The sequence below is a fragment of the Rana temporaria genome, chromosome 1 (assembly GCF_905171775.1).
Source record: "Rana temporaria chromosome 1, aRanTem1.1, whole genome shotgun sequence".
NCBI lineage: Eukaryota > Metazoa > Chordata > Amphibia > Anura > Ranidae > Rana > Rana temporaria.
In genome coordinates this window covers 43,165,006-43,181,139 of record NC_053489.1, presented here as the reverse complement: position 1 = coordinate 43,181,139, position 16,134 = coordinate 43,165,006, and the positions used below count along the sequence as shown (strand labels likewise).

The following is a 16,134-nucleotide window of genomic DNA, read 5'->3' as shown; positions in this document are numbered from 1 at the left end:
ATGACATTTAAATATTGCAATCACTAATCTAATTTGATTTACAGTTTAAGAAATTCTACTCAATCTCAGTTCCATGTGGAGGCTTTTTGTACTGGAGATAGCTGACGCCGTTGCCTGTTGCTGATGTATATCCGGTTACATTAGGGCTAAAAAGAACACACATTGCAGTTTTAAGCATAGACGAACAACGCTTCTTAGTTGTAAAGGGTAAAGAAGCTTAAATATCGTAATCCACAAGCGTGAGTTTGGAAATTGTTTTGTGCCAGGTTGTAGTAGGACATAAAGCAAAGTCTAAAACATGCACTCTCTTGCTTCCCATTGGAAATGGAAATGCCTCATCAGCTTCTGACACCGCTTGGCTAATATATGCTCTTAATAAAAAGTCAGAATAAATATTGTTACCCTGGACCCCTCATAATAGGACAATAACCACCAAAAAAAAAAAAAATATGGGTTGATGTTGGCCCAAAAAGGTGTTTACATTTTGTCTGGTAGCCTTCCAAGCCAAGAAACCCCTTAAAGCGAAATTTCACCCAAAAGGGGAAGTTCTGCTTTTCTTCCACCTCCCTACCCTCCTCTTTCGCTTTTGGATACATTTTCTTTGGGGGGGGGGGGGGGAGTGTGTACCTGGTTTTGCCTAAGTGATCTGAGCAGAAGTTTCGGGCCCCCTCCCTTTGCCCGCAGACTTCTGGAACAGGTCCAAGGTCCCAAAAGGCTGCCGGACCATTCACAAATCGCAGCATGGGAAGCAAGTGGTAAAGCTGCAAGGAGTCACTGCTGGCTTCCCTTAGTAAACATGCCGGTATAGGGGACCCGGAGAAGAACCGGCCCGAGTAAGGACGATTCCTTTATTAAAAGTCAGCAGCTACAGTATTTATAGCTGTTGACTTTTAATTTTTTTTATACAGCCTGAAGATTCTATTTAATCAATTTTTCAGAATGCTTGGCATTATGACTCACTGTATACAGTTTTTCTTAAGCCCATTATATTTTGTGAATCTGTTGTAAAGCTTCTCAGGGCTCATGCACATGGGGGTATTGGGGCATATAATGGGCATAATCCAGCTCCTGGGAGCCATGGGTGTTACATGCAGCTTTCTGTACAAACAAATTACAGGATATGGCTGTACGCGGGTATACACAGCTTCTAGCCTAACCCATTCCCACGGAGCCCCAGAAGGCAGGATGGACTTCATCATCACGTGACCACTGTGATTGGCAGTCAAATTGGTCACGTGATCAGGAGGTCCTCCTGCTGGCTCCTGATCATGACTAGAAACCAAGAGCTGTCTTTGACATTGAATTAATTTGTACAGCTGACTACATGAAAACCTGTGGCTCCCGGGCACCGAACTATAGCTGTATTTTTCATTAAATGCCCCTTTCCTGTAAAGCCTGTAACAGCACTTCCTATTGTAGGCTGACAACGCTAAGCTTCTGCCTTGCACTTAGAATCAGTGTTGTCAGCTTACAGTGTGAGCTCCTTTGGTTGACCTTTGGGCTGCCAATCTGATAGACCTGATAGGCAGCCCAATGGCCAACTGGAGAAAAGCTCAGGTTAGCCAAACAGATCAAATTGGTTGTGAGAGGATTTAAAGATTTAGTTATTCTCTTAAAGAGTAATGATAAATGGCCAGATGGTGCATGTTTGTAATCCCTTATCCTCTCCAGAGGAGGTCTGGCCAGTGGTGCAGCGTGAAACAGGTGTTAGTTGGTGCTTGAAAACCTTTATCTATAGGGCTGATTAAGGACATAAAATAGCCCCCCCTCCCCAAGCAATGATTAAATTAGCCCACATTTACGTATATCCAAGGGTGTTTATATCTAAAAAAAAGATGGGCATCCAAGAAAGCTGCTCGCAGGATTAACTGTTCATTACTGGACTAAAACAATGTTTACAGGCTTTATTTGGAGTACTAACTTTATTTTTAATCAGCTAATAATCTCTTCAAATTATCAACACTATAAAGCAATCTATTGTCTCTCCAATTGAGAATGATTTTATTTTCTGGATCACTAGGGTCCTATTTATCTGAAAACATAAAAAATTTGATTTTACCAAAATGTTTGTTGATTGGTCCCCCTATACTGGTTGACCGATCGCCTTCCGTCCGTTTATTTTAATGGTGCGCGTAACAGCATTGCATATTGTTTTCTCTGTTTTTAGTTTTTTTTATTAAGCCAATCCTAAAAAAGTAGGGCGGGCAGGAGTTTCCACTTAGCCATCAAAAAAAAAAGTTCAGATTTTGGGTGATAGCGTTTTTTGGCTAACTAAGTAGATTGTAGTGCAAGGTCTCTAGGCACACTGGCCAGTAATGCCTGAAGAAAAGGCCAACCTAGAAAGCTTGCGCTAAAATCGATTTAGTTAGCAAATAAATGTTATCAACCTAAATCCTGACTTCAATTCTGTCATGAAAGAGCTGTTGAGAGGCACCTTCTTTTTGTTTCAAGAAACATCTTTCCTGGAAGCAAGAGAGACCTTAAAAGGTATGAAGAAAGCATGGGACACATCGTACAGCTACAATCAAATGCATAGTCTTAGTAAATAATTTTCAATTTACAGCTACTAGGAACAAAGTTTTCCACAACATGACGCACGACAATCACTGCAAATAAAAAAAAGATTCCAAAAAATCAGCAGCCAATCAAGTTCAGGAAAGCTTAGCAATTGTGTGATGAGAAGAACTATGTTTCTACAGGACACAAGGGATGCACATCAGTTTTCAAACCCGGCGTCAACTATTCCATTTCAGTTACCAAATTTACCATAATTTACCTAAAAGGAAACATTCTAAATAATAAATTAAATAATACTTATAAAAAAGCACACCCCTCTGCCCCCCAACCCCTCCCCCACGCTGCCGCCAGCTCGCAAAGTCCTGAACTGGCGGGATTATTTTACAGTTATAAAAAAATGTTTTGTTTTGTTTTTTTTCTACCACCTCACTTCTGTTGAGCTGTAAGATGTTCAGCATACTGTGACAAATGACCCACACTAGTCATGAATGGAGCATATACATCCTTCCTTTAATAAATGGGATGAAAAGGGCCTGAATACACTTCTGAAGGATGTAATGAAGAGTTGTTATGAGGAAAAATGCTGAAAAAAAAATCGAAAAACACTTCAAGGGCAAGTGCACTTAGATGGAGTGGGAGGGTGGAGTCTAATGTGAGAATAACATTGACCTTTATCTGCTAATTTCACCAATCAGTGTACTTCCATAAACCCTCCGACCGTACCCTTCTCTGGCTGGTTGTTAGAGATTCACCACATATGTCTTTCAAACACTTTAGGGAACCAGAGGGGAGAGCCTGAGGACAATACCTGGACTTCAAACTGGCCCGTAGACAGAACAGTGGCACGGATGTGAGTGTTCCTATTCCCATTACCTACCTCTGCTCCACAAACTACAAAATAATGGTTTCCCACTTGAAAGTAAATGTGTCGGTATAGCAATAGGAAGGTTTGCCATTGCTGACATGTATAATTACTAGCAAATCGTTGATCTTCAGACATTACTAGCTGCATGCTTGTTCTAAGCTAGTAACTTACTAGATCAGCCTTTCTCAACTCTTATATCCCAAAGAAACCCTTGATATAATTTTTTAGGTCTTGAGAAACCCTTGCTTAAACTAGTTCATTGGTGGTCAGTGTGAAAAATGTCCCTTATATTGATGGCTACTGGGAAGAATACTCTCCATTACAATGGTGGTCAAAACAGTTCACTAAGTTCATTCAATCTGGCTTTACCAAGGACCACTAACTCTAGAACTAGACAGGCACCATCAGATGGGAGGTCAGTGAGCTCAAGGAATCTAGCAAACTTTGGAGGAGCCAAAGGTTTCAGGAAAGCATGGCTAAGAATGGCTGTACTAAAATGTGTATCCAGGATCTAGACACCTATGTTGCTTCTATATTGCTACCCACACAGGTTCACTATAAATGTATATGGCCTACGAATCTGTTCTTACACATAGCAACCATTTCTATTTTTATTTTCATATTCTGTACTGCACTGGATGGCCTGACCTCTAGATAGGTTCTTGCATTTAATGTGAATCTCAGTAAAATCGGCACATCAGTTTTGCGGGATTATTATACTAGTAAGGAACGAATAAAGCCTTTAGAGTTTGTGAATTTTTGTGATATTTGCCTTCTGTTAAGAATACTATTGTATCTTGTGTTATAAGGTTGAAAGTACAAAAATATAAAAAAAAACTCTGTGTAACGGAACGTCTTACAGAAACAGTCAAATATTCTTAAAGATAGGTAACACCATTAACAGACTTTGAAATATGTATACAGTATTTTTTTAAATTCCCTTTTTGAATCTGCAATGTTTCCAACATGCTGTGATTTTTTGTTCCCAACACAGTGCATAAAATAATGGCGTGATGTTACCCATACCAACCAATCTTAAATGTGTGTAGCCGCGTTAATAAAAGCTGGTCTCTGTTTTGTTTATATCAAGTAGCTTTCTTATATATGGTCTCTGTTTTGGTTGATGTGGCTAACTTTTCCCCATTTTCCACCATGCGATTCAGTAAAATACAATATTTTAGAAATGGAGAGGTACCTGTATATGTCCAGACTTTAATGGATACATAATACTAGGAGTCTCTTACAAATGTTTACTTGGAAGTAAACTGAAAATGCTCTATGTTTCAAGGTGCTGATAAGACTTCCTAAGGCTATGATGGATGTAAAAATGTTTATGCCTGGAAAAGATGGGTTCTATAAGGTTGGTAGATATCCTCAGAATGGTGGAAGCTGATATGGACAGCCATGGGTTTAAATAAAAAAATGAATATGTCGATCCACCAAGATGATTCAACTATGAATGGATGCTGGAAAGGCAGAATCATTAGATTCCGACATTTCTCCAAGATTCGGTTATGGGGTCACAGCCTGAGAACTACAATCCCATCACCAAATGTCTTGGGAAATTAAAAGGTGATTCAACTGTCCAACATTTACCAAAGATTGAAATATAATTTTTATGTGGACTAACCCTTTAAACAGTCTGGACTGTGAACATGTAGTCTCAAACTAGACTTCACTACCTGGTAAGTCACTGACCTAGTACAACTATGCATCTAGTAATTCTAAAATGCCTTAACTCTATACAAGGGAGGACTAGGAACTTTTGGCCTGGGAGGCAAACACAACCATCTGGCCCTATCATGGTAGAAGTGCTTTGATCTGGGCTAAAACATGCAACAAAGAAAAATGCAACCGACTCCCACAGATGACATCATCCTGTCTTGTTGCTAGGACATTGCTAAAATACTCCCAGCCAAATCAAACCCCATTGCAGGTGCTCTCTATTCCCTGTTGCAGTAGCTCTGAGCTCAGCAATGCTGCAATGTGTGGGGGTTAGAGAGCTTACTCCTGTGATGGTGGGGGTGAGCAGTAATTAGGGTCGTTGATAAGGCAGTACAACTGGTCCTGTTGCACTGGGCCACGGCCTTATCAGCTAAAACAAGCCCAAAGCAGATTTATTGTTTATTGTTCAATGAATAATTGGATTTTATCAGACCACGCCCCTGCTCTTACTTGCTTACCAGGGCCCCAAAAGGTCAACAGAGGGGGCCAGAAGGTGGGAGCAGAGGAGACTTTTTTCATTTTCGGGGGGCGGATAAAGTCAATAACACTGTTCCGCTGCACCTTTGAGATGGGGTGGAGAGGGGTGTAGGTGGGCTTGGGGGGGCCGTATCAGGAAGGCTATAAGGGGCTTCATGATTTCTAACAGCAGCCCTGGCAGTAATGACTGGGAGTGTCTTAGCAACATTCTAACAACAATGCGGGATGGGATCTGTGGGAGTTTTTGGTCAGGCTTCCAGAGGTACAGTGTATAAATAGCCTACACCTACAGCAAGGACATTATCCAACTTTAGTCACACCTGCGCAGTTTGTTTTTATTTACAGACCACCCTTGTATAGGCAGTTTTTTGTTGAAGGTGAACTAACCCTTTAGCACAGTGCACAGTGCACTTAAAGCATGGTAACGCATAGTGTGTATGACTAAAAAAGTTTTGTATTCTCCCAGCAATGAGCTGGGGTGCAGCTCTTTGCATTTGGTGCTACCTGATGCTGTGATCCTAGGTCTAAACGGGTAGCAGATAGCTCTGTAAGGTGCAGGGGTTGTCAATGACCACCGGTCTCGATCTGATTTAGGTCCAGTAGAGAGAGAGTATCTCTACTAAGGCCCCTTTCAGACGTCCGCTCCGCTCGTCTTTTACGGACTTGTAATACATCCCTATGGGATCGTTTCCGTTAGCATATGGAGCATCCGCTAACGTCCGCGACCATCCGCGTCCGTCGGGATCCGCTTTTGCGGACGGAAGAAAACCCTATTTTTCTTCCGTCCGGCGGAACGGATCGGATGCAGACGGACAGACGGTCCGTCTGCATCCGATTCCCCATAGGGGAGAGTGGAGCAGAGACAGGGCGGTCTCTGCACTGTGTGCGGGGACCGCCCTATCCGCCGACAGCTCAGCGGGGATTACGGATGATCCCCGCTGAGCTTTTGCGGACACACGGAGCGGACACAAAAAGGGTCCACTCCGTGTGAAAGAGGCCTAAAAGCTACCATCTCAACTTATATTATTTGTGCATGCCCCCCATGCTCAGTCTTTCTCTGCCTCCATATTGAACAGGTCAATGACTCAGTAAGTAATGAAGAAAGGGTGAACACCCTGTTGTTTGAAGCTATAAAGATGACTTTCACATTTCTATCCAGACATGTTCCCTTTAAGATCTGCGATGGCTGAGTCAGAGAAATAGCCAGAAGGGTTTTATATTACAGTGCAATAGTCATCATCGTTGGGTATATTGTTATTTGTGATCTGCAAAAACAGTGCCATATATTGGAAAGCTCACATTTTCTGCATGAGCATCATGGTGCCCCAGGAACTTATTTTGAATTCATAGGAAACTATGTCCAACTTTTCTAAAGAAAATAAACCTATTGACACAGTCACCCAGCTGTATACAAACTTCAGAAATGTAACCAGAGCTTCAATAAAACGAGACAGGATGACTATGTGACACTGTATGATATATAGTATCAATTTTATAGCGACGATAACAGACAGTGTCCTCTACCCACTCATCTGTGCTCTATTTCTAGTGACTAGTGGCAGACATAAATCATAAGTATAGGTACGTTTCAGGTCAGAGATCCGTTTTCTAGAATCCACGCTACATAGGCTAGTCTTGGTTTAAGATCGTGAAAAGCAAAAATAACCGAAAAAATAGACAGGGAATGATCAAATAAAGCAATACAAAAGGGAAACGATGATGTATAAAGTCACGGAGCAACCAATCAGATTATAGACTTATGATTGGTTTCTCTGGGTTAATGCACCTAACGCTCCATGCAGTCTGCGCTCTTCACGCTGTACTTCAGTAAATATTTTGTGTAAATCCAGTGAGATTTGAGGATTTGTGTAGGCTACAGTACAGGATATGTCATAAATATTTACTGAAGTCCAGAAAGATGAGTGTGGCTTTGTCTCGGCAAGGATTGAAGTTTTATTGGTTGTAAAAAGTCCATGGGGTTGATTTACTAAAGGCAGATAAATTGTGCACAATACAAAGTGAAGTTGCACTCTGCAAGAGCAGTTGCTCCAGAGCTTAGTAAATGAACAGAAGCTCTGTTGACTTCCATCATCCAATCATGTGCAAGCAAAAATGCTGTCTATTTATTTTCCTTGCATGTGATTGGGTATTCTTTGCAAAGTGAAACCGTAACTCATTTACTAAGCTACGGATCAACTGCACTTGCAGAGTGCAACTACACTTTGTAACGTGGACAGTCTATTTGCCTTTAGTAAATCAACCCCCATGTTTGCACCTAAGGCCTTGTAAATGCACAGTGTTCTACAGCAAACCTCCATGCAAAGGGCAGTGTTTACCCACATGGGGATACACAGGTGCTCTATGCATCCCCAAGCAGACAATCCCATTTATGTCAATTGGGCTGCAGTGGCTGTGTAGACACAGCTGCTGCCCCCAATTGGACACCCTCGAATGCAGAGAGTGTGTGGGTAAACACGGCCCTGACACGGGCGTATGCTGCAGCGAATGAGGCCTAACTCCTGCAGCAGTGTTCCTGTATCATTTGTAGATTATAAATTAACTAATGCATCTCATACCTCATCATTGGTTTTCACACCAATAGTTTGCACTGTGCTGTAAAATTAATTCTAGGATTAAATAAAAAAAAAAATCACAGTGGGCACAGTAACCAATCAAAAGCTTTCCAAGGTTTACTCTGAGCTGCTAAAAGCTGGATTTTAATTGGTTACTGTAGGATGGTGTACGCTACTCCTGTCTGTTCTGTCCAACAGAACCATTTGTGGTGAAACCATCTACAAAACCTATCATGTATCAGTAGATTTGCATGACTAAAGCTGGCCATTCACAACTCGAATATCAGCCGATTCCTGTGAATTGGCTAATATGCGAGTCGTAGGTGGTCCTAACAACACCACATGGCCAACAAACGTCAACTGATATATCAAAGGAGCTGGGTAGAAAAAATGGGCCAATCAGCTCCAGCCACTGTGCAGGTATTCTGATGGCCGCAGGTTCCGGCTACCAATAACCACCAGGGGAGTTGCCTCCATCCTCGTTGTTAGGGAATCTATGAATTTCTCACGTTGAGCCCAGCTGACGTGTATGGCAAGCTCAAAAGCTTGCTCACAGAGGTCCGTATAGTATCCGTTTTCAGTACACAAAAATTCTGCATTTCTAAATGTTAACTGATGGGGCTTGCACACTAGATCCATTGTAAAATGTGCCTATATTATTTTGCTATAGAGAAATGGGCATATCACACGTTCACTTTAAGCTGTCATAAGGCAAAAACACCGCCATTACCAAACCACTGATAGAAATACACGTTTTTTGTTTCCATCGTGTTAACCTCTTGGCTTTGCAACTGTATTTTCTTGTACTGAATACAAGCTTTGTATATGCTTTGGGGCTCTCCCTGCTTAAGTTCCCAACTCTATCCCCCAACCACGGGGGGTCTTGCATTTTGCAGACAAAGATGCTTTAGTTTTCCTGTTGCAATTTTCAAACATTATTGAAAAACCCAACAGGGGAAGTAAGACTCTTCTATAAAGGCCACAGTAGGTAGCTAGAGCTGGGAGCTTCGGCATGATGATCTTTTTTTTTGTGAAGCCCTGGTCATCAACCTAGAACCACAATAGCAGTTTGGAATGATCAGATTCTTTATCCTATCGCCAATATCTTTTCCCTTTTATAGCTAGGAAAGCAGTCAGTATGGCATATCAGCGTTCCTGAATTCTGTCTTTCAGAAAATGTGGCCTTTGCACCAAACTCCCTCCAGACGTTTCCAGGGAAAATAAAAATGATTCGATGAAAAGAGTTCTCGGAGTAACAAATTATTCCAGGATGTCATGAGGATTCTTGATGTAATAAATCCACGGTTATTTCCTGTGTGGTCTGTGCGGATGTTTTCACTGGTGAGATTTAATACACGGGTATGCTGCAATGCTCCTAGGTGTCCCATTAACCCCTTTGCTGCCGTTGAGGAGCTAAAAGTGCATTGCTCTGCAATGTTTTTCCAGGCTCCGGAGGCAGCAAAAAGAGCCAATTCCAAGCTCAGAAAGCGGAGCCTGTGATAGCGTTGAGTTGCTTCATCAAACCCTCCAGACTGGCCATTTGTTCACTTAAATCGTCCTGTTCGTATACCTGTGGGGTGACCAAAAACTCCAGTTAACAGTTGAATAGAAGGTAATGTGGAAAAAAAACAGCCATTATGGTATTTTAGGTAATAATACAGTTACTGCAAATTTTTTAACATATACCTTGGTGCTCTCAGAGCCACCAAACCCAGGAGTGCTCAAAAGGCAGAAAAGTATTATTAAATATACCGTATATACTTGAGTATTAACTGACCCGAATATAAGCCAAGGCACCTAATTTTACCACAAATAACTTGGAAAACGTATTGACTCGAGTATAAGCCTAGGGTAAGATATGCAGCAGCTACTGTAAGTGGAAAAGAGGGTCAACAATGCCCATCTGCAGCCTCACTGTGCCCATCTGCAGCCTCACTGTGCCCATCTGCATCTTTACTGTGCCCATCTGCAGCTTTACTGTGCCCATTTTCAGCCTCACTGTGTCCATCTGCATGCCTCAGCCTCACTGTACCCATTTGCAGCCTCACTGTGTCCATCTGCATGCCACACTGTGCCTCAATGTGTCCATCTGTGTGCCTCACTGTGTCCATCTGCATGCCTCACTGAACATATTGAACCCTACAGACTTAAACTGGGATGCCATTAAAGTTCATGTGCGTGTAAAGGCAGTGTCCCAATACTTTTGGCAATATAGTGTATATCAGCTGGTGTTTAGTAATTTAGAAAAATACAGCATGGCACAGAGATAACCAAAGAATCTCCTCAATTCTCATATAATGCTTATACATTTCAAAGTGATCCCCAAAGGGGCATACACCAAATGCATTTCAAGAGAATGCCTCTTTCCTCTTCCTCAAAGAAGTACCATGTTTCCCCGAAAGTAAGACATCCCCCAAAAATAAGACCTACTTACAGTTTTGCCTCTCGCTGAAATATAAGACATCCCCCGAAAATAAGACCTCCCTGATAATAGGGCCTCCCCCGAACATAAGACATCCCGATAATAAGGCCACCCGAAGCTACCATAACTCTGTACCCTGGACCATACGTCGCACAGCTCACTATTGCCCGCAGCGCAGACGGAGCAGACAGGAAGTGCATGGTCTCTTTTCATCATAGAGCCCGTGCCGCCGCCAGGACAAGCTGCCTCCTGCTGCTCACTCTGCCCTGACGGAGTCTGGCCGACTCACAATTAGACAGTGAGTAGCGAGGAGGAGTCAGGCACATTGTGTGGACACACAGGGGTGACTGAGGTAGGGTGGTAATGTCTGATAAAGGGGTGGGGGGATGTCTGGTGAAGGTGTCCACTGGCACAGGGGTGGGGGAAGGGGGATCACTTAAAATGACATTTGTTCAACAATAAATGTGTACCATATTCTTCTTCATGGAAAAATAAGACATCCCCTGAAAATAAGACCTAGCGCATCTTTGGGAGCAAAAATTAATATAAGACACTGTCTTATTTTCAGGGAAACAGGGTATAGTTGGTGATGGACATAGGAGCTGTTGATATGAAGATAACCAGACAAAATTGCAAACAAAAGCAATCAATGGTCTGAAAGTGTCTCACCAACCACCACCATCTGCCAGGAGTGAAACCAATCCCACCCCGGGACAACATTATGGTTACTAAGCTAAATAAAAATCCACTTTGAAAAGTGATCACAATCTACTCCCTTAATGAATAAACACCAATTTGTGGATCTTTATATAAATAACTAGAGCAACTCTAATACTAAAATAAAAGAGGAAGAAACAGAAAAAAACACAAATTGAGCATAGGGGAATGCACTCTTACACTGGATGGGTCATCTGTATGTTTGTGGCTTTCCTCTGACACTTCTGGGGCTGTGGGAACTGAAACTGGGAGAAGTGGGGATCTTGCCTTTCCTGCCAGCCCCAACGATGCCGTCTTTACTTGTGGCTTAGGTAGGCTGGACCCTAAAAACATAAGAGAACAGACAATTATATTATAATTCAGCATCAATAGAAACTTTACATATAGGACTGTTCCTGGTAGAATAACCTTCAGTATGACTGGATCTAGCAATTGAAGCATCTTCTAATGTGTGTCATAAATCATAGTTACAGCCCCTCTCATTTATCAATATCTTTGAGGATGGCATGTCTGTGTTGTCTGTAACAATCATAAAATCATTATTTTTAATACACCTATGTAGTAGAAAAATATCTCAGTGGTGAGTTAAGGTTTGGGTTGGGATTTAGAGTTAGGGTTCTTTAACCCTCCGCTTATGTTAGCTTTCTGTTACTATCCATGATGTTAATGGGTCGGTTTTGACCCGTTAACGGATCGGTTTTGACCCGTTAACGGGTCGGTTTTGACCCGTTAACGGGTCGGTTTTGACCCGTGTCTTAAATCAGCCATAAAATACCCTCTGAACAATTATTTATCATCCAATTTGTTTCTTACCTCTTGTCAGGCTTCTTTATCCTTGAAAGGATTGGTTTTAATATTTTTGGTGTGACCCCTTAGACCTTTCTTTTGATAGCATACCTCTCATTTTCAAATTTAAAAAATGGTAAAATAAACCTCAATAGAATATTATAAATTGGTCCTATGTTTCTTTACTTTGTTTAGAGAAGCAGACAAGCAGGCAAAGAGATTGTCTGTCAGTGTTACTAAGCAGAGAGAGTGTTTATGATTTCAGTTTTGGCACTTATTAGTGTCCTATAATCCTATATTATAACTGGGTCAGAATTGACCCTAACACCATAAACGTCTTAATTTTCAGCACATTATTTTATAATTTAGTGAAAAGGATTATTTTTCTATAACATTGTTTAAATAGAGGTCCCTGACAAAGTAAAAAAATCTTGATGCAATAAACAAATTTATGTGATACTTATAGACATTCAAAACCTGAAAACGGGTCAGTTCTGACCCTAACACAAGAGGAGGGTTAAATCCTCCTTATTCATTTTAGGTAAAGAGTTAAGGTTAGGTTGAGTGTTAAAGAGGAAGTTAACCATGATGGGTTTTACTTCCTCTTTATTCCCATGCAAAGTAAAAGTATAATGGGCTAGTATGCATCGCACTTGCTTGCAAAGCCCGCAATGTCCCCGCTGGTGGCCGCGTCCATCCTCATCCCTCTTCCTTCCATGGCCATGGACTCCGGCTCTGTGACTGGCTGGATTCGTGTGACGTCACTCCCACAAATGCGTGCAGGAGCCGATGGTCATGGCATGGGTTCTATAAAAAACAGCACTTTCTTCAATGTGCATGCGTCGATGATGTTGGCACAAGCGTATATGGTAAATATCTCCTAAACCTTGCAGGTTTAGGAGAAATTTCGAGTACCTACAGGTAAGGCTTACCTGTAGGTAAAAAGTGGTGTGTAAGGGTTTACAACCACATTAAGGGTTTACAACCACATTAAGTGTTATGTAGTCCAAAAAGTAAGTCCTACTACCCTGGAATGTGAGAAACACCTCTAAAGCTGCCAGGTACAGGATGAGCAGTCGCACAGCTACAAGCACAATTAGTAGACGAAGACAATCCGCAACTTCATACATGCTGTACTACAAGTAGTAGCAGTATATTTGAATAGATTTAAGAGCATGTATAGAGTTGCGGATTGTCTTCTCCTATTAAGGGTTATGTAGTGGGGGGATGATTAAATGTTAAGGATGAATTTATTGAATTAGGATATGGGGTTATGGTGAGGGTAAGGTTACGGGTCTGGAGAATTAGTTCAAGTTTGATGTCGGCGCAAGGGTATATGGTGAATATCTCCTAAACCGTGAAGGTTTAGGAGAAATTTCAAGTACCTACAGGTAAGACTTATTATAGGCTTACCTGTAGGTAAAAGTGGTGTGTCAGGCCTCGTACACACGACCGAGTTTCTCGGCAAAAATCAGCAAGAAACTTGCTGGGAGATATTTTTTTGCCGTGGAAACCGGTCGTGTGTACATTTTTGTCGAGGAAACTGTCAAGAAACTCGATGAGCCAAAAAGAGAACATGTTCTCTATTTCCTCGACGGGAATGGAGAAAATTGGCTTGTCGAGTTTCTCGACGGCTTCACAAGGAACTCGACGAGCAAAACGATGTGTTTCGCCCGTCGAGTTTCTCGGTCGTGTGTACAAGGCTTAAGGGTTTACAACCACTTTAAGGGGTTATGTAATCCATAAAGTAAGAGTAAGGTGCTACTACCCTGGAATGTGAGAAATACCTCTAGAGCTGCCAGGTACAGGATGAGCAGTCGCACAGCTACAAGCACAATAAGTAGAAGAAGACAATCCGCAACTTCATACATGCTGTACTACAAGCTTTTATGGAGTAGCAATATATTTGAATAGATTTAAGAGCATGTATGGAGTTGCGTATTGTCTTCTTCTATTAAGGGTTATGTAGTGGGGGGGTGATTAAATGTTAAGGATGAATTTTTTGAATTAGGATATGGGGTTACGGTGAGGGTAAGGTTACGGGTTCAAATTAAGTGTTAAGGGTTGGTTTCAAGGATAAATGTGTGTGTAGCGAGTGGGATAATCTAAAGAATTTGTTCAAGTTTGAGGGTGTGAGCAAAGGAAGGATAAAGTTTTAGGTCACGATTTAGCATTTGGTATAGGGAAAACCTAAATGTCAGGGTCACCCGAAAGGCAAGATTTAGGTTACTAATCAGAGTGTGTGGAGTGCCTCTCTAACACTGTTGGGTTCTTGGTGCTAAACTGAATTGTGCCTCTATAAAGAGAACAGGGTCAGTCTATGTCACCCCTTTGAGAGAGCAGAGTCAGTTTGGGTGGCATGACGATTCTATATTCTACAATCTCTTTAGCCCACCATTTTTTCTTGATGATCAGTTTGCATGGATTTGCCATTTAAATTCAACCATCTCTTAGATGCTATAACAGTAAATTGTATGTGTTTTTTTTCCCCTCATTCTGCTAATTGACAGTCAATTACTTTAACTCAGTGCTATCCAATGATATAAATATCATACAAGGTGTTGATTCTACCAGTGAAAGCTCAGTTTATATAATTACATCCAAATATCTTACTGCAAAGAGATTAAAATATGACCGCTTAGCATTTTAGATGACAGTCATCTTCCTAATTACGCCCTTACCCTTTCACTACGAGGCAGAAAATGGTTCTTAATCGCTTTTTATTTCCTCAAATCCAGATATGATGCTGGGTCAACAATCTTGGAGGCATGAGATGAATTTTAAACCCAATGTACAGTGCGAAAGACTCAACACCTTAAATAACACAACAATAACGGTGTCATTTCTGTGTTTTCTGGAAGATACAGAAGTTTGTGACTCTCTTATTCTTAGGAGATGCAATACAAAAAAAAAATGCTGGTTATTAACTCTCATCTTCCAGCAAAATGAAATGTCATCATGTAGAAGAGGCTGAAAGTAAAGGGAATTAATTGAACTTGTGATGCCGATCGTGCGCCAAGAACACTTGCTCGTCATCCCAAGTAATTACCAGAAGCATGATAGCGAGCAGTGGGAGGTGGAACGGGGAATAAATACATAATGAGATTGTGTTGCCATTTGATCCAAAGACTGTAGGTTGCCAATATATTACATCCAATTCTTGGAGACAATTCCAATCTGCCAATGATTGTGATAACAAACACAGCCTTAGCTCCTGGTTACTTACTGGAGTCAGAAGCGACACAAACTTGTTCATTTTGATAGCAAAATGATAGCTTTTAAGTGCCCGTAGTTTTCTAAATTTTTGCAATCGGGAAAATGTAAAGCTGATGCCATTCCCCTGCTATGCCGGCTATTATTAACCGGTTCGTAGAGGTTGTTGTAAGCACTTTTTTGTTTCCTTTCTTATGTCACAGCTTTGTAGCAATCCCTAGATAGCAGCTGTGACAACTCTGTGTAAAGCCCCTAAGCAAATTATGGTGGATGGGGGTGGGGGGGGGGGGAACGTAAAGCGTTACTAAACACAGGACCCTGTATTCACTATATCTGATCTCCCACAGTACACAGAACATGGAAATTCAATTATTTTAGTAAATATAAACGGCTAAATACCTTTTCTTATCAGCCGTATATAGTTAAAGCTTGTAGGAGGAATTTTCATTCTACCCTGACTGTCCTACAAGGCTACATGACCCCTGACCCCCTGTCTGAACAGTGCTGATTGGCCCCGTGCTGATCTCATGCACTCTCTAAAGAAAAAACAAAAACTCTCTAGCAATACACACCAAATTGAGCATGTGTAGCTTGCTTCCAATGCTATGTTCTAACAGGCAATGACAGTGGAAGAAGGGAAGAATCAGAGAAGACAGGATTAAACATCCTTTTTACACAATGCAGAGGATATACCCCTTAGGATCGACAGTGAGTATAACAAGCATGCTTTACTGCATAGCCAGTCTGATTTTACTATAGTGGGTCTAGTAATACTTAAACAACAACAAAAAAACATACTGTAAAAATATAAATAAGAACCCAATATAAATGTAGCAGAG

At 41.4% G+C, this 16,134-nt stretch overlaps 1 protein-coding gene across 1 annotated transcript in view; it reads right to left on the bottom strand.

Moving 5' to 3' along the window:
- Positions 1-7,785: 7,785 nt before the first annotated feature.
- Positions 7,786-16,134, bottom strand: part of DCC (DCC netrin 1 receptor) — an 833,538-nt gene continuing 825,189 nt past the window's right edge. Inside the window, exons 28-29 of the mRNA XM_040337108.1 lie at positions 11,477-11,619; positions 7,786-9,727 (exon numbers count right to left, since the gene is read on the bottom strand). Coding sequence (XP_040193042.1) covers positions 9,638-9,727; positions 11,477-11,619 — 233 coding nt within the window. The 3' untranslated portion in view covers positions 7,786-9,637. The remainder of the gene's footprint in view (positions 9,728-11,476; positions 11,620-16,134) is intronic.